This window comes from Talpa europaea, assembly GCF_964194135.1.
Source record: "Talpa europaea genome assembly, chromosome: 9".
NCBI classification, from domain to species: domain Eukaryota; kingdom Metazoa; phylum Chordata; class Mammalia; order Eulipotyphla; family Talpidae; genus Talpa; species Talpa europaea.
In genome coordinates this window covers 18,770,907-18,797,084 of record NC_140076.1, presented here as the reverse complement: position 1 = coordinate 18,797,084, position 26,178 = coordinate 18,770,907, and the positions used below count along the sequence as shown (strand labels likewise).

The following is a 26,178-nucleotide window of genomic DNA, read 5'->3' as shown; positions in this document are numbered from 1 at the left end:
CTTGCTCGCCCGCCGCCCGTCCCGTCAGTCCGTCCGTCGGTCCTCCCGCCCGCGGTTCAGCTCAGCGTCCGACCCAGGGGGGAGGGGCGGGCCTCCTGCCCGCCCCGCCCATTCCCTCCCCGGCTCACCTATAGCCGCGCAGCCCGGGCAACGCTCCAGCCAATCAGCGTGCGCAGGGACGGCCCGGAACTCGGCAGGGGGCAAGGGCTGCCCTGAGAGGCGGCCGGGGGCCCCCCGGGCCTGTACCAAGGTCCACGACGGCGGGGGGTGGGGGAGCTGCCCCGGGACTGTACCATTAGTCCCGGGGGAAGAAAGCAGGTCTGTGAGCCTCACAGTCCCACTTCGTCGTTGGAAGCCTGCTTGGAGGGCTGAGGCCAACTTTGAAATTTTAGAGAGTCCACTGAAGCCCACGGGGGTGGGGAGGGAAGTGACTTGCTCAAGGTCACTCGGCTCGGGAAAGGGTGGAATCTGGATTCAGGAGCGAGGGTTTGGAGAGGGAGAAGGAACTGACAGAGGAGAGAGCCTGCCGGGGCCTGCTGGGGCCGAGCACCGTGCTGTTGCTTTCCCGCGTTATCTCGGTTACATGAGTCCTCACGAGAGCTTTGGAGCTGGGCTTTTTGTCCCCGTTTCTAGATAAACATGATGAAGTTCAGACTTTTGTAACTTGCTCATAGTCACACAACCAGTAATTAAATTCAATTTCCAGCTGCAAGGCTTTTTAAAATACCCGCTGTGTGACCAGATGCACTGTAACCAAGGGGCAGGAGCCAGCCTTTCCTACTCCAAAGCCTGTGTGCCTGATGCACTCGCCCAGGCGCGCCGAGTGCCTTCAGAAAGGAGAAATCTGTCCACTCCTGCTAGAGCAGGGCTCCTCAACCTTGAAGCTATTGACTTTTGGGGCTGGATAATTCCTTATTGTACGGGCTGTCCTGTGCATTGTAGGCCATTTAGCAGCGTCTAGACCTCTATTCCTGGGATTCAAGTAGAATCTTCCCCTGCCAGTTGTGACCACAGACATTGTCTTCAGACATTGCAAAAATGTCCCCAGAATAGGCAATGGATAAATAGGAAGAGTGTAAAACTGACCAGCAGCCTCCCCTTGAGAACCCCTGCACTAAACAGATCAGTCATCAACTAGCCATTACGAAAGCTGAAAAGCCCTGTGATGGACTATTACAATAACTACAACAATATTATTTAGTGAGTGCTTACGATGTGCCCTATAATTTATTCACTCATGAGCCTACAGTCAATAAGATACATCTTTATGCCTGTTTACAGGCATTGCACGCCTCATTTGGGAAGTGTGTTTGGATCATTAAGTATAATGGTAACAGAAGACCTGAGACCAAGCAATTCTATTATAGAAACAGCAAAGGGCCAAAGTACAGAAAAACCTCTCTTCTGTTCTGTGTTGCTGCTTCCTAGCCTGTTTGCGTGGTTTTACTTAACCTTTCCAAGACTCCATTCCCTCTTTGTAAAATGCAGAGGATGAGAATACAATGTTCAAATTCACTAACTCTATGGCTCCACAGTGTCCAAAGGAGGAGGAAAGTGGAGATCAGATGAGGTCATGGGTGTGGCAGCATTTTATAAAATGCAGAACAGGAATCACAAACTCAGATGCCTATGAGGTCAGGCAGGTGATGTAAATGAGTAGGCTTCTATTTCTATTTTTATATTAGTTTGATTCAGGTGCTTTGTATATTTTTAAAATTGGATTTTTTTTCAGCTCTCCTCCCTGCCCAACTGTGACTATGCAGGTGTTTCTCTTCTTTCCTTCCTCCTTTTCCTAATAAGTCTGTCCTTTTAAAATGTAAATAAAAATAAAAATAAACCGGATTCTTTTTCACTTTCACCAAAAAAAATGCCTAGCCCCATCTTTCTTTAAAACAGTGCCATCTTCAGGTATCTAATTTTCTCACTTCTTAGCAGAAATAAAGGGCATATTGGAGACTTTGGCAGAGGGAGAGCTCATGCCCATCTGTAGAAGTGGCCACTACTCAGCTCCATGAGGACAGATAAACCCAAACAATGGGATCAAATCTTATTTTTCAAGAGAAGGCAGAAATATAGAGTTACTCGAAAAATCTCCCATTTTAGAAATTGGCCGCTGACTCAATCTAGTTTTAAGATAGCAATAAAGACTACCCTTTTAAAAAGTAAATCAGGGCCTCCCTTGTGGCACAAAGGGTTAAGTCTCAGCACTGTGAAGCTATCTACAAGGTGCATCAGACCTCTCCTGTCTCCACCGCTGCTCCCCTCAGCAGTGTGTTTCAGTGGATCCACCTGTTCTGCTCCCCACTCTCTCTCTGGTGAATCTTCTCGCCCTCCTGCACCTCTAGCCTACACCCCAGCTCTTTTATGCATAAATAAGTCTTCAAAAAAAGGTAAGTCAGACCATGTCATGGCTCTGAACAAATCCTTGTAGTCTCCTTAAAACGGCTCCTGCAAAGACCACAAGGCCCCAGGACTCCTAGGATCTGTTCCTATTCTCCCACGCCACCCTTGTTAGGCATCTTCTGCCTCAGGCTATTCCTTCTAACTGACCCTCCTCCTTAATACAAGTTGGCTCACTCCCTCACTTTCTTTTCTTTTTTTCCTTTTTAAAGATTTATTTATACAAGCACTAGGTACAGTCAGAAGTGCGGGAGGGTGAGAGAATTCACCAGAGCCAGAGCAGGGAGCAGAACAGGCAGAAGGACCGAAGTACACTGCTGAGGGGAGCAGCGGGCGGCAGGAGAGGTCTGCGCGCCATGTGGGACCCTCACTCAGCAGCCGGGGATCGAACCAGCGCTGCAGAAGATGCGGGCTGCGGGCAGCTTCGCACTTCGCAACCCAGCACTCAAACGCTGCGCCACCGGGGGGAGGCCCTCACTTTCAAATCTTTGTTCAAAAGTCACCCTCTCAATGAGGCCTCCCTGATCACCCAAATGCAAACCTTCCCCCAAACACTAATTCCCCACACCTTTCTCTATTTTCCCATTAGTACTTAGCACCTCATAGCATACCATATCCTTTATTTTATGCCATATCATTTACTTCTTTGCGATGACTACTGCCTGTCTTTCCTTATTAGAATGTCAGCATCATCGGCCAGAGATTTTTGTTTGTTTTTTCACTGTTTATCCTATGTGTCTAGAACTGTTAAAACAGTGAATTAATTCCCTGGTGGTATAAGGGGTTAAGTCTCAGCACTGTAAAGCTATCTGCAGCCACTGCAGCATGAGTTAGATCCCGGCCAGGGAGGTGACCCACATGGCGCAGTAGACCTCTCCTGTCTCGCCTGCTGCTCCCCTCAGCAGCATATTTCAGTTAATCTGCCTGTTCTGTTCCCCACTCTGTCTCTGGTGAATCCTCTTACCCCCTGCACTTCTGGCCTGCACTCCAGCTTTTGTATGCATAAATAAACAAATCTTAAAAAAAAAAAGTGAATTAATTCAGTGCTTAAAAACATACTGAAGGGGGTAAAGTCTCAGCTCTATCGAGCTATTTCCAGACACTATGGGTTGAGTTAGATCCCCTGCCAGGAAGTTAACCCACATGACAAGTAGACCTCTCCTCTTTTGCCTATTAGTCCCCTCAGCTGTGTATTTCAGAAGATCTGCCTGTTCTGCTCCCCACTCTGTCTCTGGTGAATCCTCTTACTCCCCATCCCCCCGCAACACTGGCCTACCACCCAGTTCTTGTATGCATAAACAAATTTTTAAAAATCTTAAAAAAAAACAAACACTGAAGGTGAATCAAAACATATTGAATATGAATCAGTAGGTATATTTCTTTAATGCTGTTTACCTATATGTAGTAGGGAGGGTTAGGGATCTCCAGGAATCCTCTAGAATGGGGTGAGAAAAATTGTCCCATTTGAAGCAGTTCATAGAGCTCATACAGCAAAGTGTAGGGACTGCCTCTTGATCCTCAGCATCACTAGTGCTGAAAAGAGTTCAGACATCCCTTCCTCCCATATTTTACCCCAATTCAGGGTGACTCAGAACCCTCATTGCCCCCTCCCAAAAAAGAGAGATAGGCGTGGTAGGCAGAGAAATGTAGAACTGTAGAACAACAAACAGACATTTATTGGGCTCCTGATGTGTGGCAGGCACTGAGGAGGAGCACATAGAGGTATTACATAAGGTCCAGGCCCTGAAGGAGTTTGTCCATGACCTGGGAAAAGGAAAGGGAGTGGGCAGAAGCTGGTGTCCATCACAGGCCTTTCTCCTCTGTCTGGTGGAAATGGAAGGACCCAGAGGGGACACCTTGGACAGATGTCCAAGACATACATGCACAGGCCCACATATGCAAGACACATGTGGAGAGCCCACGCAGCTGCAGAATCCATGTGGGAGACATAAGAAGTGTGTGTTACATGTGGGCAGGATTCATGTGCAGAGTCCATATGTGCATAGGCCACGTGGGGGTGGCACAAGAACTTCATATCCCCCAACAACTTCGGAAAGATGGGGGGAGGGCACCAAGACCCTGCCAGCTGGACCTCTCAGGGCTGGGGCTGGTACTGGCCCTCTGTGGCTGTGAAGAAGTCATCCAGCACGCTGCGCAGGTAGTCAAAGGTGGGCCGGTCCTCCGGGCGTTCCTTCCAGCACAGTTTCATGAGATCGTACAGCTCCTCTGGACAGTTTTCGGGTCGTACCATTCGGTAGCCTCGCTCCAGGTTCTGAATTACCTCGGGATTGGTCATCCCTGGAAGGTTATGGGAGAAATGACGTCAAGGCACTGGCTTTGGGTCTCCCTGTTGGTGCAGGGGTTAAACACAACGCTATCAAGCTATCGCAAGCCACCGTAACACAAGTTTGATCCCCAGCCAGGGAGCAACACACATGGGACAGCAGGCCTCTCCTACCTCGCCCGCTGCTCCCCTCAGCAATGTATTTCAGTAGATCTGCCTGTTCTGCTCCCCACTGTCTCTCTGGTGAATCTTCTCACTCCCCCATACCTCTGGCCTACACCCCAGTTCTTGTATGCATAAATAAATAAATCTTAAAAAAAAAAAAAAAAGCACTGGCTTTGAAAGCCCATGGGCAGGGGTGACATTCAGAATATTTTGCAACTGGCCTGGTGTGAACACCCGTCTGAAAAAAACTGGGCCTTCCTTGATGGTACAGGCACACTAGCGGTACGTGCTCAATGTCAGCTGTGCCACTTGCATGTCTGCTGACGCTTAGACACTCAGTAAAGCACACATGTTGGCTGTGAGAGCATGCATGGGTGAGTCCCCTCACCTCTGTGAGCCTCAAATCTGGAAAGTGGAAACAACCATAGCTCCTACCTCATAGTTGTTATGAGAATCGAATGAGATGGTGTATATAAGCCCCCAGTGCATAGAAAGCAGAGACTTTGAGAAGAGGACCTGCCATTGTGATCAATTGGGGTGGTCGCAGCCCAGGCCAGGATGGGAGGCCCCTGCCAGGACAGAGATAAGGTTTCTCCAGCTTTGTGAGAGACCAGGCACATGAGAAGCATCAGGAAGCCAGCTGGACACTGGGTCTCAGCAAAGCAGACTTTGCTGGGGTAGAGAAGGTCCACAAGCCCCTTCATGACTCAGGTGAAATTATCTGTGCATAAGCTTCTTCCCTTTGAGCTGGTCCTACCTCCCAGGTAGGCTCCTAACATGTGGGCCCCAAAAAGGGCTGCTCCGCAGACCCACATGGTCATGGCAGAATCAGTTTCTTGTTTCTAAATTACCCATGTGGCCTCTGGTTCCTCCTTCAGTCTCCTGTTGACAGGCAGTCTCCAAAGACTAAACCCTTATAGGGTCCTGGCAAAATAGCAGTTTTGCTCCTGGGAAGCTTGGGACTCGTCAAAAGAGATAGCCCTCTTCCCTGGGCCTCATCCCAGAGGCCTCCGGCTATGGGTACATTTCAAAGTCAGGACACTGGAGGACACAAGCCAGAGAACTAAACACCCATGGTGTGGTACAAAGCCCATAAGCTAAAGCCAGTCCAAAGAGAGCCGCTGACCTGCTTTGGTTTGGTCCCTATCAATCATAAATTGATAGGGAATGGGCACATTTGGAAATGGGCAAACTTTCCTGAAACTCCAATTTCTGGCTTCTCTTGAAAAGACTAAAGGCCTTGCTGGTGGCGCAAGGGGTTAAGCACAGCACTGTGAAGCTGTCTGCAGCCTCTGCAGCACGAGTTAGATCGTGGCCAGCCAGGGAGCTACCCACATGGCTCAGCAGACCTCTCCTGTCTCGCCTGCTGCTCCCCTCAGCAGCGTATTTCATCAGTCTGCCTGTTCTGTTTCCCACTCTGTCTCACCCCCTCATCTCTGGCCTGTGCCCAGTTCTTGTATGCATAAATAAATCCTTAACAACAACAACAACCAAAAAGACTAAAGAACTGGTTTGGGGATCCCCATGTCTTTTTTTTTTTAAGATTTTTTTTATTTATATTTGCATAAAAGAGCTGGGGTACAGGCCAGAGGTGTGGGGGGTGAGGATTCACCAGAGACAGTGGGGAACAGAGCAGGCAGATTGACTGAAATACACTGCTGAGGGGAGCAGAGGGCGAGTCAGGAGAGGTCTGCTGCACCATGTGGGTTGTTCCCTAGTAGGCCGGGGATTGAACTTGTGCTGCAATGGCTGTGGACAGCCTCATAGGCTGTGTCTTAACCCCTTGCACCACCAGGAAGGCCCAATCCCCATGTCTTGATGGTAACCATCTGCTGCAGTAGATGCAAGTTCACCCAGGCCCTTTTTTATTCCCCATTGTCTCCCTGACCCTGCAGTGATGTGTTAGTTGCCATTTATCAACTTGCTTTCACTGCCTTTTTTCTTCTAATAGAGAAATTCTCTATGGGTTTGCTACTGTAGCACAGCAGAGGAGCAGGAAGGGCACTTAGCAGAACAATTAGAGTGTGGTTCTAGGCCCAGCACAGCCCTTGGACTCTGCCATGGGGCAAGGAAGTCCTCCAGGCTCCCCCTTGATGCCAAGGTGCCTTTACCTACCTAGAAGCAAAGTTCTGTGCACACTGCTCTGGGGACGTGAAGTTTCTGTAAATCCACCCTCTGTGCTCCAGGGCCTCCCTACCCACCTTTGGATCCATATCTCTTTTCCAGACTTTCCTAGCAAGTTCCTTTCAAAAGGGAAAATTGATAGGGTGAAGGAGAGAGAGGGAGTTGAGAGAGGGTGAGAATACATTGTTTACATCTCTCTCTCATTCTTTAGAAAGCAACTTCAGAAGGGGGGGAGTGAATGTTTAGTGTCTACTATGAGTCAGACTCTCACAAATCACCTCTTGTTTTTACATCTGAGGCTCAGAGAGGTAAATCACCTGCCTAAAGCCACTTGCCCAAAGTGATGATTAATAAGAAAACCTGACACTTTTGAGAGACGCTATTCTAACCTCACATTTTGCAGGTGGGGAAAGAATAAACGATCTGATCAAGAATATGCAGAAAGTTAGTATCATGGCAGATCTGGTAATAAAAGGGAGGCCAGATCTCCCAGGCCAGATCCTCTTCTACGATCCTAGGCTGCCTGTCTCAAAACTAAAGAAAAGAGCTTGGATCACTAAAAAGGAGAGATTCTGAGTCATAGATGGCAGCCAGCCCACGGAGATGTGACCTCTGTTTAGGGATGTTGGAGTCCCATCCCCGGGAGGGCAGAGAAGGATCTGTTTAAAAAGTTTAGATAAGGCCTCCCTGGTGGTGCAAAGGATTAAGTCTCAGCACTATGAGGCTATCGGCAGCCTCTGCAGCACAAGTTCGATCCCTGGCCAGGGAGCTGACCCACATGGCACAGCAGACCTCCCCTGTCTCACCCACTGTTCTCTCAGCCTCAGCAGTGTATTTTGGTGGATCTGCCTGTTCTGCCCCCCACTCTGTCTCTGGTGAATCTTCTCACCCCACCCCCACCCCCGTACCTCTGGCCTGAACCCTAGTTCTTGTATGCATAAATAAAGAAATAAATCTTTTTAAAAAGTTCAGCTACTGGGGCCTCCCGGTGGCGCAGTGGTTGAGCGCTGGGTTGCGAAGCTGCCAGCAACCTCTGCGGCGCCGGTTCGATCCCCGGCTGCTCCCCGGCCACCGGAGGAGGGTCCCACAAGGCGCGCAGACCTCTCCTGCCGCCCGCTGCTCCCCTCAGCAGTGTGCTTCGGTCTTTCTGCCTGCTCTGCTCCCCGCTCTGGCTCTGGTGAATTCTCTCACCCTCCCGCGCTTCTGACTGTACCCAGTGTTTGTATAAACAAAACAAACAAACAAATAAATAAAACATGCCTCTATTAAAAAAAATTAAAAAAAGTTCAGCTACTGTGCCTTGGAAGAAGTGAATGGAAAGGCATGGATTTGTTGCCCTCCCCTAGCCCCCTTTCAGTTCCCATCCTTGGCACTGACCTGGGTAAGGGATGCGACCATGGGTGACAATTTCTGTCAGCAGAATCCCAAAAGACCACACATCAGACTTGATGGTGAATGTCCCATAGTTAATGGCTTCTGGTGCTGTCCACTTAATGGGAAACTTGGCTCCTGGTAGTAGGCAGAGTGAGGTGACATGGGTCTGCTTGGCCAGACTCTGGGAGGCCCCAGACCTCCCTTATATCCCATACCTACCCTCCCTGGCTGTGTATTCGTTGTCCTCAATGAGGCGTGCTAAGCCAAAGTCTGCAATTTTGCAGCTCAGGGTATCAGACACCAGGATGTTGGCAGCCCTCAGGTCACGGTGGATATAATTTTTCTCTTCAATGAAAGCCATGCCCTCTGCAATCTGCAGGCCAGGTACAGGTCAGTGGTCCTGGGTCAGGATTTACCCCACTGACTGGTGTCCATGCCCACCCTTCCCAGTCTCCTTACTTGGGCTGCCATGTCTAAGAGTTTGTTGATGGTCAGCTTGATGCCTGTGGAGGTCTTGAGAAAATCCACCAGGCTCCCTGTGGGCAGAAGCAAGAATTGCTGATGGGACCTCCCTGATGGCACAGGGGTTAAAGACACAGCGTTATTGGGCCTCCCTTGTGGTGCAGGGGGTTGAGCACAGCACTATGAAGCAAGCCGCAGCCACTGTAGCACGAGTTCCATCTCTGGCCAGCCAGAGAGATACCCGCATGGCGCAGCAGACCTCTCCTGTCTCTCCCGCTGCTCCCCTCAGGAGTGTATTTCAGTAGATCCGCCTGTTCTGTTCCCCACTCTGTCTCTGGTGAATCCTCTCACCCACCGCATCTCTGGTCTGCAACCCAGCTCTTGTATGCATAAAAAAATAAATATTAAAGAAAAAGACAGAGCGCTATCAAGCTATCATCAGTCACTGTGGCCTAAGTTAGATCCCCGGCCTGCCAGGGAGCTACCCACATGGTGCAGCAGACCTATCCTGTCTCTCCCCCTACTCCCCTCAGCAGTGTATTTCAGTCAGTCTGCCTGTTCTGTTCCCCACTCTGTCTCTGGTGAATCCTCTCACCCCTTGCACTTCTGGCCTGTACCCCAGCTCTTATATGCATAAATAAATAAATCTGAGGAAGAAAGGAAGGAAGGAAGGAAGGAAGGAAGGAAGGAAGGAAGGAAGGAAGGAAGGAAGGAAGGAAGAAAGGAAGAAAGAAAGGAGGGAGGGAGGGAGGAAGAAAGACCCAAGTTGCCTGGGGCGGGCGGGGTGGGGGGGGAGTTCCAAGACTCTTCTCCCCTAACTGGAGGTCTGAAAGCAGTGTGTTCAGGGAGAGGATGTCTGAGGTATATGAAAGTCTTTTTTTTTGGGGGGAGGGGCTTTGGGGGGAGTATTAGGATGGGACACATTTTGAGAGGTCTGTAAGCTTCTTGCCAACAATGGGGTAGAACTCAAACTCCTCAGCCGGGCATTCACTGCATGGTCCAAACTCCAAAGCCCTACATGGTCCACAACTGTAGCTTCTTCTCTTCCCCTGACTCCTGCCTTTTTCATTCCAACCACCCTAGACAATTTTGGGATTTTTTTCACATAGACCACTGGGTTCTTACCCCAAAGTCTTTATTTTGCTGCTAAAAATTCTACTTTCCATTCATAACCCAGATATAATTTTCCTCTAGGAAGCCTCTTTAGATCCTACCAGGCATAATAAATTGCATCATCATCCACATTCCTGTGGCATGCTGGAACTTTTCTATGGCACAGACCCTGGTTTCCTAGTGCTCATAACTAAAATCAGATTTCCTTGATAGCAGGAAGCTTGTTTGGTCTATCCACATAGCCAGTGCCTAACTCAAAGCAAGCAGCAGTAAATGTGTGCTGAATGTATTAAATGGAGTATGGAAAGAGGTGTTTGGGGACCTGAGGAACTCAGGTGGTAGAGGGTAACTAAGAGAAGACCAAGGATGGGAGTTGCTGGAACAGAGCTAGTGATGGCTGGCCCTTCTCAAGAGATTAAAACTGGGCCTCCCTGGTGGCGCAAGGTATTAAGTCTCAGCACTAGGAAGCTATCCGCAGCCATTGCAGCACGAGTTTGATACCGGCCAGGAAGCTACCCATGTGGCACAGCAGACCTCTCATGTCTCACCCACTGCTCCCCTCAGCAGTGTATTTCAATCAGCTTGTTCTGCTCCCCACTCTCTCTCTCTCTGGTAGATCCTCTCACTACCAACCCCCGCACCTCTGGCCTGTACCCCAGTTCTCGTATGCATAAATAAATATTTTAAAAAGAGATTAAAACTATGTAAAGATGATAACAACTTGAGTGCCCCCACTATGACTGCTGAGTTAGTCATCAGAGATAAGGGTCTCACCCAATAAATATGTGGACTTGTATTGCCACTCTTCTGTGTGTCCATGACAGATCAATCCCAGCGCTCATTTTCAGAGCGCCTCAGAACCCTTCTCAACACAAAGCTCTAGGCAACTACCAGCTGAAGTTGGCCCACATGATAAAAACTATTTGCCACTTCCAGACCAAATAGCCAATGAACAACTTTTTCCCATTCCTGAAAGAGGGAAAGATTTCATACTCCCAAAGATTCAGAGCCAGCTAACAACCACAAACATTGGTTAACACAGGGCAGGCATTGTTCTAATTGCTTGTTAACTCTTTCATCCTCACAAAGACTTTATGATAAAGTTACTAGTGCATTAGTGCATTATTTTCACCATTAGACAGGGGAGAAAACCAAGGCCAACAGAAGTGAAATGACGAACCCGAGACCACACCATTGTGAAGCCAGATTCTCACCCAGCCAACTCTAACCCTGACTGATGGCCTATATTAATGACTACTCTTAATTATTTCTGAGTAAATCCATTTAGATTTCTGCTGGAATACATGGGGAAACTGAGCCCCAGAGGTGGACTAGGGATGCAGCCTGTGCCACACAGCAAGTTCGTGGCTAAGCTGAGCCTGGAAACACCTATCTACCTTCTTGGGGCCCTCGCCCTGTCCCAGAGCAGACCAAGGGATAGAGATGGGCTCACTCAGGACTGAAAAAGGGAGCTTTGGGGGCAGATCTCCCCTCCCAGGGCTCAGAGGCAGAAGGGGGAGAAATGGGCTGAGGAACCACCCATCAGGAAGCAAGGAAGGACTGTGAACAAGGCAAAGGGGACTGCGGGTCAGGGTTAACAGGAAACGAAAGCTCTTTCCGAGTCCGGGCTCCCAGGTGGTCCAGGTGACACACTTCTGGCCCCGGAGGTGTCTTCAGGGGCCCAGGAAAACTGCTCTAGAAACCGCCCGCTAAAACGGCACAGGCGCCTCTCCTCCACCCTCCGTCGGGGTCGGGGCGCAGCAGCGCCCCCCAGCGGCGGCGCCCGCGCGGCGCCCACCGTTCTCCATGTACTCGGTGATGATGTAGATGGGCTCCTGCGTGACCACCGCGTACAGCCGCACCAGCCGCTGGTGCTGCAGCTTCTTCATGAGGTTGGCCTCGGCCAGGAAGGCGTCGGGGGACATGCTGCCCTGCTTCAGACTCTTCACCGCCACCTTCGTGTGCCCGTTGTAGAACCCTGCGGCGAGGCGGGGAGGGGCGTCACCCGCCGCGGGGCCCCCAGCCGGGCAGCTGCCCCGAGGCCGGCTTCGCGGCGGGGCTCCCGCGACCTCGGGTCCCCCGCGCCCGCTCCCGCCGGCCCTGGGGGCGCACTCACCCATCCAGACCTCCCCGAACTGGCCGGCCCCCAGCCGCTCCACCAGCTTCAGCGTCTCCCTGGGCACCTCCCACTCGTCCTCCCACCACGGCTTCTGGGGCTTCTGGGTCTGGCAGGGGCGGCTCAAGCGCGTGCACAGCCCGTCCGGGTTATCTGGCAAGAAAGGGGGAGAAGCAGGACTGTCAAAGGGGGCGGGGAGCCTGTTCGGGGATCCCACCTAGTCCCCTCTGGCCAGGCCCCCCCGTCCAGGGGAAGCGGACTGGGCAGGGAGGTGGGGGGCTGTCGCCCGACTCCTGGGGCTAGAGGACACAGCCCCTCGCGCCCTCGGGGAATAAAGGGGCGTCTTGAGGGACGGGTGGAGGGAACCCCGAGCGGCCCCCGCGGGACGCAGACTGCTGGGGCGCGGGTGAGGGAGCCCCGGGCGCGCGTCTGAGGGGTCCTGCCGGGCTCACTGGTGTAATGGCGGACCAGCTCGTGCAGGCTCGTGAAGGTGATGCGGGGGGAGATGTAGAAGCCGCCGTTGTCCAGGTTACGGATCTTGTAATGTTTCACCACTTCTCCCTGGGTCTGGTCGAAGTCCCGGACCGACAGGGAAAACGATCCTGAGTGAATGAATGGGTGAACGATGCAAGAGAGGGCGGTGAGACTTCATGGGGGCCCCCTTCGTCACGCCGCCTCCCCGCTGGGGCGAACCCCGCGCACCGAGGCCCCCCCGGGGCCGGACCCCCGAGCCCCTGCCCGAGGCCCGCGGCGCTCACCGGCTGTGCTCTCGCTCTCGCGGATCAGGTAGGATCCGTGCGTGTTCCCCGGCGCCAGGAGCTGCCTCTCTGCGTCCTTGCGGCTCAGGTGCTTGAAGAACCAGCTGCGCAAGGCAGCAGCGAAGGTTGTTGATCCATTCTCCCGCCATCACCCTCAAGCATGCACACAGCCCCCCAGCAGTCCTCCTGTCTTTGTTTTTTTTTAAAGATTTATTTATTTATACAAGATTGATTGATTGATTGATTGATTGATTTATACAAGCACTAGGTACAGTCAGAAGCACGGGAGGGTGAGAGAATTCACCAGAGCCAGAGCGGGGAGCAGAGCAGGCAGAAGGACCGAAGTACACTGCTGAGGGGAGCAGCGGGCGGCAGGAGAGGTCTGCGCGCCATGTGGGATCCCCGCCTGGCGGCCGGGGATCGAACCGGCACTGCAGAGGCTGCGGGCAGCTTCGCAACCCAGCGCTCAACCACTGCGCCACCGGAAGTCCTCCTGTCTTCCCGGGTCCCCAGGGCTGCTCCCACCTATGCTCACGACGAGCCCCCACTCACGGTTCGGGCTCCAGGCTGTTCGCTTTGGCCACGAAGTTGTATGGGATGAAACCTTCCAGGCCCGTGGTCAGGGACTGTGCCTTCCACCACTCGCCGTTCCTGCGCAAAGCGGCCGTCAGCGTTCTCTGCTCAGAGCCCCCAGGGAAGCCACACTACCCTGCCCTCCAGCTCTGTGCTTGGGAGCCTCCCGTTTTGTCTCAAGGGTGTCCACGCAAACCAGGGAGCACAGGAGGGCTGAGGTTCGAGGAGCCCCTGTTCACAAACTTCTGCAAGGCAAGGTGGGGTGGGGTACTCACTGCTCCAAGATACGAAGCTGTTCACCCTTCTCAAAGCCCAGGTCTCCATCGTGAGCCGGTGTGTAGCAGTGCAGGGCGACGACCAGGTTGTCTGTGATGACAGAGAGTCAGGGTGAACCACTGGCTAGGATGTGGAGTTCAGGGGCTACAGGGTAAGAGGAGGCGGGGTGAGGGGAGGTGGGAGAGGTGGGGATGTGGGGGTGGGGGGGGCTAAGAGGCAGGACAGGGTAGAGGGTTAGTGGGGAGGAGATAGAGGGGATAGCCAGGATCCATAGGCCTTATCATCCAGGCCCTACTGGTTGAGGTCACCTTGCAATGGGGAGGCCGGAGGGTTGAAGCCCTCATAGGCGACCAGAGGATCCCGGACCTCAGAGCCATTCCGCATGGGCAGCTGTGGGGTGAGAGGTGAGAATGGAGTCAGAGAGGAGACAGGCCAGCTCCCTCCCCTCCATCATTACTCTGCTTGCTATTTGTGGGGTCTTATCCAGGAATTCCTGAACTACTTGCTGGGTGACTTTAAAAGGGTCCCTTCCCCTCTCCAGGCCCCAGGCCTCTTTTCCTTTCAGTATTCCAGGGGGAAGGGTGGCTGTGCTATTTAAAAGATAGGTCCTGTAGGAGGTCCATTTCTTTCTCTGCCCTTGGACTCCACCAACTCCCTGGCCAAGCCTCCTGCTTTGCCTCTTACCGTGGCCTTGCTGTCCAGTGGGGCTATAGGGTAATGGCAGTTCTCACATACATCGATGTTTTCCATCCAGTCATCTTCAGGGTTTGAGCTGCAGCTACAGCCCATGGTCCCTGGAGGAATAAAGAGGGGGTAGAAGGGGCTCCCCCAAGATCTACTCCCCCAAATCAGACATCCTAGGGCACTGCCCTGGGAATTTCCAAAACTACCTGAAACTCTCAGCCCCCACGGCCCCCCATCTACAAAGCACAGAAAAGCTGAAATGGGATCTTAGCCCCTAACTAGTATTCTCTCTGAGCCCATAGGTTCTAAGTCAAGTCACTAGAGGCCCAGACAGAGCCCTAGGCCCCGCCCTCCCACCTGGGATGGGCAAACCGCCACAGGCACCTTTGTCAGTCTAGTTGCCCACTTCCTGCCTCTCCCCTGCCCATCCCCCTGGTAGGGGGACTACCTCCTAGAGATCACACACACTTCTCAAGCCCTGAGGGAGACCTAAGTTTTGATGCTCCCCTATCAGAGAGATAGGTGCACCCCACCTCTTAATTACAGTTCCCCTCTCCAGTCAAGGAAGCTGAATAAGAGACTCCTGCTTCCAAAAGCCAACCACCAGACTTCTGCCCTCCATCCTTGCACATGCACAGTCTCTTTTAAAGATGGCTTTCTGCTTCTCCAGAAAGCTCTTCAGCAGCCCTATTGGCCATAACTTTTTTGTTTGCTTGCTGACTTAGCAGTGGAAACTTTCTGTCAGATGAAATCAAGTAGAACTCATAGATAATGCAGGTAATAGTGTTGTTCTGCTGAAACCCCCAGGAGTCCCTGAGGTGCCTCCTTCCCCAGGCTGCTCCTCAGAACCACTTGGAAAGCACTAGTCCTCAGATAAGTTAGTGTACCATGCATTTAAGGTCAAATCCACCTTCTTGGTCTATTCTCTCTCTCTCTCTCTCTCTCTCTCTCTCTCTCTCTCTCTCTCTCTCTCTCTCTCTCTCACATACACACACACACACACACACACACACAACTCCACCCACACACATACAACCTGTGTTCTGAGCTACTCTTCCATTTCCCAAATACCACACATTTTCTTACCCACGCCTTTACACATGTGATTTCCCGTCCTTGGGATGTTCTCTTTTGTCCACCTACTGAACTGCTACTCAACCTTCAAGACTCAGCTCAAATATCACCTACTCTGTGAAGCCTTCCCAGTGTTCTTTGTACCCCTCTCACCCCAGCCTCCTAGAACATTCTACTCAGACCACAGTCACAACGTAGGCACTAAGTGTTACGATGAGACGATGTATATGTTGGTCCCATTGACTTTCCCACCTTCTTGATGAAATGGGGTTTGTCAAGATCACAAGCTGTGCTATATTTGCCTAAATGCCCAGAGCTAGTTGTCATTAATATGTGTTGACTGGTATGTGCAAGGTTAGAGCACAGATTTTCCCATCTGCAATGGTCTTAGAAACCAACGTGTCTAACTTCTAATTTTAGGGTTTTTTTTTAAAGATTTATTTATTTATTTATTTATGCATATGAGAACTGGGGTACAGGCCAGAGGTGTAGAGGGTGAAAGGATCCAACAGAGACAGAGCGGGAAACAGAACAGGCAGACTGACCGAAGTATACTGCTGAGGGGAGCAGCGGGCAAGACAGGAGAGGTCTGCTGCTCCATGTGGGCTGCTCCCTGCCCGGCCGGGGAATCGAACTCGTGTTGCAGAGGCTGCAGATTACGTCATAGTACTGCGCTCAACTCCTTGCGCCACCAGAGAGACCCTAACTTCTAATTTTAGATGAACAAAGGGAAAACGGCCTGGAGAAGAACAAAGCTAGAGTTGCCAGTTTAGGCTGGACCAAGTATAAGTGGGAAGTCAGAATGTTTTTGATTATCAGGACTCAAGGATAGGCCCTGGAGGCAGAAAGATCTAAATTCAAGTCCCTGTTGTAACAATTGACTTTGTGAGACTTTGCTGAAATCATTCTTTCTAAGCCTCATTTTTCATTTTCTTCCAAATGGGAACCATCATTCCTTTCTGATAGCCTTGATAAGTGTTTACTTAGTTCAGCGTTTAGAAAGACTTCTACTTGTGTCCTACCAACCTTCTCTGGAGAGTGGGAGAATGAGACTGATAAATAATCCTCTATGCTTTAGGCTCATGTTTTTTTCAACTTAGATACTCAACCTCTCACTGGTACCGGAAGTCATGGGTGTGCCTGTTCCCAGAGCATGAATGTTACAAGATCATATTCATATAGTTAAACAAACATAGATTTGTGATGGAGGAAACTGCAAAATGTGCATGGAGTTTTAGATCGCATCAAGAGACTTTCAAGGAAAAGGGTACACATTCACTCTTCTCCCCACTGTTAGTCCAGAAAGGGGGGGGGGAATATTTGATAGATCTTGCTCACCAGAGTCTGCCCCTCTAGGGTTGAAAATTACTCTTGGACTACAAATTTTGCTATAGCCAGGAACTGATCAGCAGCAAAAGCCTCCAGAAAAGTGCTAACAGCAACTTGAAACCAGCCTAAAATAAGCCGAGCTATCTAAAAGGTCATGAGCATCCTGTTGCTTGTGATATTCAAACAGGCTTTGGACGACCACAGGTTGATTATGCTGTAGAAAGAGCACCACCTTCAAATGGATTGGGGACGTTGATCAGTGAGATCCCTTTCAGGCTTGACATTCTTAGAGACTTCAGAAAAGGGCATGAGAAAGATGAGAAAAGTTTGGGGTTGAAAAAGGGGGTGAACTGGGATGCAACGATGAAAAGAGGCCAGCAAAAGGGGCAAAGAATCTAAACTGAAGGTCACAGCACTGGAAGCTTGCCAGGTTAGAGAAGGAAAAGGACTAGGGTCCAAGAGCGCATACAGGTAACTTACAGCCTGTTCTGATTCAGGGCCTGAGAGCACCTGAGGTCCATAAAGATTGGGGCCATGAGAAAGAAAAAGCTCAGGATATGTTAAATAAGCCAGATGAATTCTGCTGGGGATGTGGCCCCCTTGTATTTCACTCTGTGTCTTGTTTTGTGTTCCAGGAGCTCTCTTGCTACAGGTTGCAGATCCTGCCTTCCACAAAAGTGTGAACTTGGAAGTGTAGGTCCTAGTAGCAATCAGGAGACCTCAGGATGGAAACAACCCAGTAGATGAATGGATAAAGAAAGTTTATGGGATGGAATATTACTCAGCCATAAAAAAGATGAAATCTTGCTATTAGATGGACATAGAAGGGATTATGCTAAACAAAAATAAGTCAGAATGAACAAGGAAAAAGACAAATACCATATTGATTTCATTCATTTGTGGAATATAAATTTTTTTAAATGAACAACAGGACCTCCCTGGTGTTGCAGGGGGTAAAGTCTCAGCACTATCAAGGTATCGTCAGCTACTATAGCCTGAGTTCGATCCCGGGCCAGGGAGCTAATCCACATGGTGCAGCAGACCTCTCCTGTCTTGCCCACTGCTCCCCTCAGCAGTGTATTTCCGTAGATCCACCTGTTCTGTTCCCTACTCAGTCTCTGGTGAATCCTCTCACCCCTGGAACCTCTGACCTACACCCCAGCTCTTGTATGCATAAATAAATAAAATTAATATTTTTTAAATGAGCTACAGAGCAAAAATAAACATATACACTTTGACAACAGGGCAGTGGGTACCAGAGAAGCATGGGGCCATGGAGTGCAGGTAGAAGGGGATGCTATTTGTAGTGGATGGTGACTGGCTATTGGGTGGTGACTGTGGAGTGGTATATAAGGGTGCTGAGCTAAGAAGTTTACACTTGGACTTAAGCAGTGTTGTGAAGTAATGTTACCTCAACAAAGTCATTAATTTAATAATAATAATAAAATAAGACCCAGGATATAGCAATGTCACCCAATACTTGGGTGAGTGGCTCCCAACCTACAGCCATTGGGAGCCCATGCAGGAGGCCCCAGGATAATGTATGTTGAAGGCCTGCAGATTATTTCAAGTTTTCACAAATCTGAAAAGAATAGGTACTATGATTTCTTAGTTTGACAAATTGTATTATTTCTTTATCGATGCACGCTTAATTGAGTCTCTGATTAAAAAGTAAAGTAGGGGCCTCCCCTAGTGGCGCAGCGGTTGAGCGCTGGGCTTCAAAGCTGCCCACAGCCTCTGCAGCGCCGGTTCGATCCCCAACTGTCAGCAAGGGTCCCACATGGCGCGCAGACCTCTCCTGCTGCGCCTGCTGCTCCCCTCAGCAGTGTATTTTGTCAGTCTGCCTGTTCTGTTCCCCGCTCTGGCTCTGGAGAATTCTCTCATCCTCCCGCACTTCTGACTGTACCCAGTGCTTGTATAAATAAAATAAATCTTATAAAAGGAAAAAAAAGTAAAGTAGTACCTAAATATTTAGTACCTAAATAAAATAGTTTAGTAGGCAAAAACTTCAAAATCGTGACATCCACAGGGAGGAAGGGGGAAGGTACAATACGAAAAAGGCTAAGGACCTCAGGAAGGAAGATTTTCAGCACTGATATTCCTCACCAGCCTCTCCTTAAAAATGGAGAAGCTGGGCCTCCCTGGTGGCACAGGGGTTAAATACAGCATTAGAGGGCCTCCCTGGTGGAGCAAGGGGTTAAGACACAAACTGTGAGGCTCTCCACAGCTTCTGCAGTACAAGTTCCATCCCCTGCCGGCCAGGGAGAACCCTCCTGACTCGCACGCTGCTCCCCTCTGCAACGTATTTCAGTACATCTGCCTGTTCTGTTCCCCACTCTGTCTGGTGAATCCTCTCACCCTTCATACCTCTGGTCTGTACCCCAGTTCTTGTATGCATAAATAAATAAATCTTTAAAAAAATATAAAGGGCCTCCCCGGTGGCGCAGTGGTTGAGCGCTGGGTTGCGAAGCTGCCTGCAGCCTCTGCAGCACCGGTTCGATCCCCGGCTGCTCCCCGGCCACCAGAGGAGGGTCCCACATGGCGCGCAGACCTCTCCTGCCGCCCGCTGCTCCCCTCAACAGTGTACTTCGGTCCTGCTGCCTGCTCTGCTCCCCGCTCTGGCTCTGGTGAATTCTCTCACCCTCCCACGCTTCTGACTGTACCCAGTGCTTGTATAAATAAATAGATAAATCTTAAAAAAAAAAAAACAATTGTTAAAAATATATATATATATAAAGACAGTATTATAAGTTATCGCCAGCCACTGTAACACGAGTTCGCTTCCCTGGTCAGAAAGGGAGGTGACCCACATGGCACAGCGGACCTATCCTGTCTCGTCCCCTGCTCCCCTCAGCTGTGTATTTCAGTAGATCGCCTGTTCTGCTCCCCACTCTGTCTCTGGTGAATCCTCTCACCTCCCCGCACCTCTGGCCTGCACCCGAGCTCTTCTATGCATAAATAAATCAATCTTAAAAAAAAATTCGGATCATTGGCTGTTTACAAAGACCTTTCTCTCCACAGCTAATCTCCCTCCACCTAGAATACGGGTTTCTGCATGTATAGTAAATCCTCACTTAACTTGTCATTGTTAACAGGTTTTTGGAAACTGTGATCTTAAGCAAAAGGAAACCAACATTACCATAGGCTAATTGATATAAATGAGACTTAAATTCCTAAGGTGTTTTTCTGGTCACACACAAAAAATCATTGCTCTTCTAAAACCCCAAAACACGTCTAATATCAAACAATCATTTCTATTCCTTCATTTTCCACCCAGCTTTATTCCAGTTCAGGTCAAGGGCGGCCAAAGCCTCTACCAGCATCAGGGCAGCAAGGTGGGAACCAGCCCTTGGCTTCCATGGCATCGCGGACCCCCACACATCACACTCACTCAGGCTAGGGCAATTTAGACTCACCAATTAACTTCACGTGCACAGCTTTGGGATCCAGAAGGAAACTGGAGCACTCAGAGAAAATTCACCCTGACATGGACAGAACGTGCCAAGTCCACATCGACAGTGGCCCTGTAAGGGTTTCGGTTTTTTTCTCGTCAACATTATAATGAAACGGGGCCTCCCTAGTGGCGCAAGGGGTTGAGACGCAGCACTATGAAGCTATGGGCAGCCACCGCAGCAAGAGTTCAGTCCCCAGGCCAGGGAGCTGACCCACATGACGCAGCAGACCTCTCTTGTCTTGCCCACTGCTCCCCTCAGCAGTGTATTTCAGTAGATCTGCTGTTCTGCTCCCCACTCTGTCTCTGGTGAATCCTCTCATCCCCCACACCTCTGGCCTGTACCCCAGCTCTTGTATGCATAAATAAATAAATCTTTAAAAAAAACATTATAATGAAATGATGTTGAATGAATCAGCATCATCCAAGGACCTCCATACATTTACCAGGATGATGAATTCAAGTCCACTCATGGGGAAGCCTGTGATGGTGTGTCAGAGTCCATGTGTGCAGATGGCTATATAACAAGACCGGACTGTGTGTGGTTAGTGTCCCCATGTAATTGTGAGGTCATTTGTGCGTACATCTATTTTTACAAAATGTGGGTCCTATCCTTCTGATCTTAGTTTGACAAAGATTGCCGGTAGTCAAAATAGTCTAACAAGGTTAATAAATGAGGTCAGTAAAAAGAAAATCAAAATTAAAGCTTAATATAAATTTCTCATTGACAGAAAGGGAGGCCAGAGAGGAGGGGAAAGAGAGAAAGAAAGAGAGAACCAAGCTAAGGAATCCCCAGGACTCTCAGAACCCACCACGAAGGGCAGATTTGGCATAAATAAAACAGAACGTTCTCTTCTGCAAACTCAGGAATTCAAGGTCAAGTGCAGGAATTTTGTGAAGTGTAGGTCTCCTCTTACTAGGATCTGTAATTTTTTTTTTTTTAAAGATTTATTTATTTATTTATTTATGTATACAAGCACTGGGTACAGTCAGAAGTGCGGGGGGGGCGGGGTGAGAGATTTCACCAGAACCAGTAACAGAACAAGGAAGTACACTGCTGAAGGGAGCAGCGGGCGGTAGGAGAGGTCTGTACGCCATGTGGGACCCTTGCCCGGTGGCCGGGGATCGAACCGGCGCTGCAGAGGCTGCGGGCAGCTTCGCAACCCAGCGTTCAACCACTGCGCCACTGGGGAGGCCCTGTAATGTTATTGATCAAACTCAAGGCTGTCAGCAGGCCCCAGGGCACTTTGTGCCAAATGCAGAGGGCCCCTTTCCTAAGGTTTTAAACCTGGAGAGCACAGTGGGGCTTGATTTCAGGCCCCAACCCTTTTTGCCCTTTTATAATGTATACTTAGATAAGTCTCTGATTAGAAACTGAAATAGAAAACAAGACACCTAGTACCTAAATGAAATCGTTTAGTAGGCAAAAACATCAAAATCAAACTTCAGAATGAACCTGCTCACTGTGGAGAATAGATCAAAAAGCTCCCAGACTAGATTTTTCAATCCCACTGTAATTTAGGAATTATATCATGATGAGTTCTGATTCCTGCCAATTAATCGCTTTCATCAATTCCATAGACATTATCTCACCTGGCTGGGCCTGAAATGTATCTTGTCCCTTTATTAAAAAATAAATAAATAAAGTATCTCTTCTCAGCCTTTTGGCTAAGATCAAGTGTAAAAAAAAAAAAAAAAAAAAGTAGTTCTTTTTGTTCCCTAAACCATAAACTCCTCTTCTTGCTTGGGTTTCTTGAACTAACGCTTTTGATCAAGAGCAGATGGGCTAGTCCCCTGCAGACCATTGGGCTCCTGGCAATGTTAGGGCAAAATCTGTCAGGAATCCTTTGAAACATTTTCTTGGCTTTTTTCTTTGGCCAAGATTAGCTTATTGATAAAGTCACATAGTTCAATGAGGAGTCTTAGCCATGAGCGACCACACGGCACTCATCATTGTGTTCAAGTTCAAGGGTCTGGGGTAGCTGCTGGTTAGCAGTCTCTACTGGGTAAAGCAAGGGTGTGTCCTGACTTCCCTCTTTTTTTTTTTTTTTTTTGCATGTTTCTTTTTGATATGACACCCCTTTTGAACAAACTCTGTAAGTTTACAGAATTCACAGAGAACAAAAGATAGACTTTTCAGGCCTCCCTGGTGGCACAAGGGATTAAGTCTCAGCACTATGAAGATATCAGCAGCCACAACAACATGAGTTCCATCCCCAGACAGGGAGCTACCCACATGGTACAGCAGACCCTCCTGTCTCGCCCTCTGCTCCCCTCAGCAGTGTATCTCAGTAGATCTGCCTGTTCTGCTCCCCACTCTGTCTCTGGTGAATCCTCTCACTTCCCGTACCTCTGGCCTACACCCCAGTTCTTGTATGTATCAACAATCTTTTTTTTTTTTTAAAGACTTTTCTTAAAAGCAAACAAGATGATTTATTCTCCCACACTGAGAGAGGTTGGAACCCAGAGCTGACTCTTAGTTAATTATTGCTATAAATAACGGCCATAGAGCAATGTTATTCTAAGCTATTTTTGGCAGAGGCCCTCCAGCCAGTAACTATGGACCGAGTAGCTGCTCTTAATGAGCCCTCCCTCTGCCCCTTTGTGTGCATTCTGCTTCATAGAGGTTTTATCAGGGCGGAGCCTTCCTTACAACTTGGCAATCCACGCTGCTTCATTAAAGTTTCTGGGAGTCTCAGGTTGAAGATGTTCAGCTTACCATGTCCAAGTCACAATGACTTAAGTTCAACCCCAAGGTCTCCCAGAGGGCCTTTGGGCAGGTTATTAAACCTCTCTGAACCTTTCTTAGTTCTTTCATCTGCAAAATGGGAGTAAAAGTAGGGCCTGCAGGGCCTCCCTGGTGGCACAGGGGCTAAAGACAGCACTTGTAAAGCTCTTACTAGCCACTGCAGAAGAGTTCTATCCCCCGCTGGCCAGGGACCAACCCACATGGCACAGCAGACCTCTCCTGCCTTGCCCGCTGCTCCCCTCAGCTGTGTTATGTCAGTAGATCCGCCTGTTCTGCTCCCCACTCTGTCTCTGGTGAATCTTCTCACTCCCTGTACCTCTGGCCTACACCCCAGTTCTTGTATGCATAAATAAATAAATCTTAAAAAAAAAGTAGGACCTGAAGTTAAGGTTTTATGAGCCTTCTATGTGATATGTAGATGATCCCCTATAATAAAGTGCTTAACATGGTGCTTGGTACATAGCTGGGGCTGAATAAATCAGAACAATTGTTATTTGAGGCCACATGGGTATTTCATTACACCAGACTTAGGTATTTTCCAGATAATCAAAATTATCAATCATTTTCAATTTTCTTCATGATTTTTGGCACTTCCAAGGGTCATATTTTCACCTTGAATATACTATTTACCTAAAATGAAAACTGCAGTGCCATATATGGAAAGCCAGTATCACCAGCCAGAATCACCAGCCATAAATAGAAATCAGTATACATTAACGTAGACTCATAATGTGGTACATCGATCCACATTTGTGAACGTCCATTCATTACTTGTGACAATCACTCACCTACATCACCCACAGGTCACCTTCTGGAAAATGCTGCACTCTGAGAGAGAACTGTGAACTTAGCCTTCTTTTATTTTTACGATTTTTTTTAATATTTATTTATTTATGCACACAAGAACTGGGGTACAGGCCAGAGGTGTGGGGGGTGAGAGGATTCACCAGAGACAGATTGGGGAACAGAACACGCAGATTGAAATACACTGCTGAGGGACGCAGTGGGCAAGGCAGGAGAGGTCTGCTGCTCCATGTGGATCACCTCCCTGGCCGGGGATCAAACTCATGCTGCAGAGGCCGCAGATAGCCTCACATTGATGTGTCTTAACCCCTTGTGCCACCAGGGAGGCCCCTGGACTTAGGCTTCTGTCAGAAGTGAGAGGAGACACAATTTTCTTAATTGGTCAATGAATGAACAAAGATGTAATGGGTACCTCTTATGTGCCAGGCTCTGATCTGGTGCTGGGGGCATAGACATGAGCAGACAGTCCACTTAGCCCTGCCCCCTGTGACAGCAGTGGGTGCCCCTCTCATGGGCCACTCCATCTTCACAGGAGGCCATAAGTCCTGTCTTCAGTTTGCTGATCTGTTATGTCTGTGGCTCCCAACATTGACAACACAAAACAACAGTACTTGCCAGGAAATAGCTACTCAACATCCTCACCATTACTCATTCTGCCCCCATTTCTGCCCTAATGTTTAGCTAAAATCATTCAAAAGGTAAGATCGATCTCCATTTATCGGGGCCTCCCTGGTGGCAAAGGGGTTAAAGACAGCGCTATCAAGCTATTGCCAGCCACTACAGCATGAGTTTGATCCCTGGCCGGCCAAGGAGCCTCCCACATGGTGCAGCAGACCTCTCTTGCCTCGCCTGCTACTCCCCCAGCACCGCATTTCAGTAGATCTGCCTGTTCCGCTCCCCATTCTCTCTAGTGAATCCTCTCACCCCCTGCACATGTTGCTTACACTCCAGTTCTTGTGTGCATAAATAAATAAATCTTAAAAAAAAAATCTCCATGTATTAGGCCTCTCTGGTGGCACAAGGGGTTAAGCACAGCACTGTGAAGCTATCCGCAGCCTCTGCAGCATGAGTTCAATCCCCTGGCCTGCCAAAGAGCTACCCATATGGCGCAGCAGTCCTCTCCTGCCATGCCTGCTGCTCCCCTCAGCAGGGTATTTCAGTTAGTCCACCTGTTCTGTTTCCCACTCTCTCTGGTGAATCCTCTCACCCCCCATACCTCTGGCCTGTACTCCAGTTCTTATATGCAAAAATAAATAAATCTTTTTAAAAAATCTCCATGTATTGACGTGGAAAGGTATCCCAGGTATAACATGGCAAGCATGCTGTAGGAACAAAATGTAGCATAGAAGCCTATTTGCATTTGTATACATATGGGATTTTTTAAAGACTTCATTTGCATGACTTCATGTCATTCTCATAATAATCCTATGAAGTAAGTGCTATTATTACCCCACTTTACAGATGCAAAAACTGAGGCCCAGAAGTGCTGTTGAGGCTGTAAAGTGATGTGTCTCAGGCCTCATAACAAACAAATGAGTAGTGGAACTTTGGTCTGGTTGCCTCCAGAGACTACAATGCTAACAACTACGCTTTTTTCAGCAGTCATACATAGGAAAATCTAGAAGGCCTGCACCAAATGGCTCACAGTGAACACATCCCAGAAGTGAGATTGGAGAAAGCTGCACTTTTTATTTTTGGTCTCAGAGTAGTGCATGCGGTTGATCTCATGGTCATGAGACTGGAACAAAAGGTGGGGATAGCTTCTCATCACTGACCTACACTTCTCGCATTTCTGAACTGTTTGAAGTTTTTAAAACAGCCATGTGTTCGTTTTACATTTGAAACGTCAAAACAACAAAACCACCACCAAGACGAAAAAACTCTGCCAAGAAACACAATCAATTGAGAAGGATCAGGTGCACAGCAGGCCCCAGGCTTGTCTCAGGCAGGGTAGGTGTGGGAGTGGAGAGAGGACCGTGGCTCTGTGACCAAGGAAGCTGGGGCAACACTGGGCCAGACAGCGTTAACCAGGCTCTTCCTTCGGGGGATCTGCAGAGCTTCAGTAGGTATCGCTGACGGCGAAGTTAATACAGGACAGTTTGTAGCCGAGGCCCTGGAATCCCGTTATTTCCAAGTACCTCGCAGGACCACTGCTCTTTAGAAGTAGTGTTGGGAACGCAGCTCCAGATACTCTACGTGAAGCTGGTTGTTAAGAGGCTACATCCCTGAATGATAATCTGGTTCCACCTGCCCCCCAACCCACCCTCACTCAGTTTCCCTCAGAATTGCTTTCACTGAACTGAGCTTGGCCTTGGCCATCAACCTCTGGGAGTGCATACAAATTTGTGGGATCCAGACTATGTTTTCTGTTTAGTCCCTGCCTCTGCTTCTGAACATACATGTACACGTATATTTACCAGTGGTATTAGGGATAGGGAGTGT

General features: G+C 49.2%; 1 protein-coding gene across 2 annotated transcripts; it reads right to left on the bottom strand.

Annotated features, from left to right (window-relative positions):
• Window positions 1-4,495: 4,495 nt before the first annotated feature.
• On the bottom strand, window positions 4,496-24,191 carry LCK (LCK proto-oncogene, Src family tyrosine kinase; the record flags this gene model as incomplete). 2 transcript variants are annotated; one of them, XM_084242611.1, is made up of 13 exons in its annotated part: window positions 4,496-4,698; window positions 8,351-8,482; window positions 8,567-8,720; window positions 8,807-8,883; window positions 11,721-11,900; window positions 12,039-12,191; window positions 12,491-12,640; window positions 12,797-12,900; window positions 13,349-13,447; window positions 13,645-13,735; window positions 13,954-14,035; window positions 14,330-14,439; window positions 24,149-24,191. In XM_084242611.1, the coding sequence occupies 12 exons, from the start codon at window positions 14,432-14,434 to the stop codon at window positions 4,496-4,498; spliced, it is 1,530 nt and encodes a 509-aa protein (XP_084098737.1). The 2 variants fall into 2 exon arrangements, with proteins under 2 accessions (XP_084098737.1, XP_084098736.1); XM_084242610.1 differs by lacking the exons at window positions 12,039-12,191; window positions 24,149-24,191 and having other exon boundaries at window positions 14,330-14,434.
• Window positions 24,192-26,178: the final 1,987 nt, after the last annotated feature.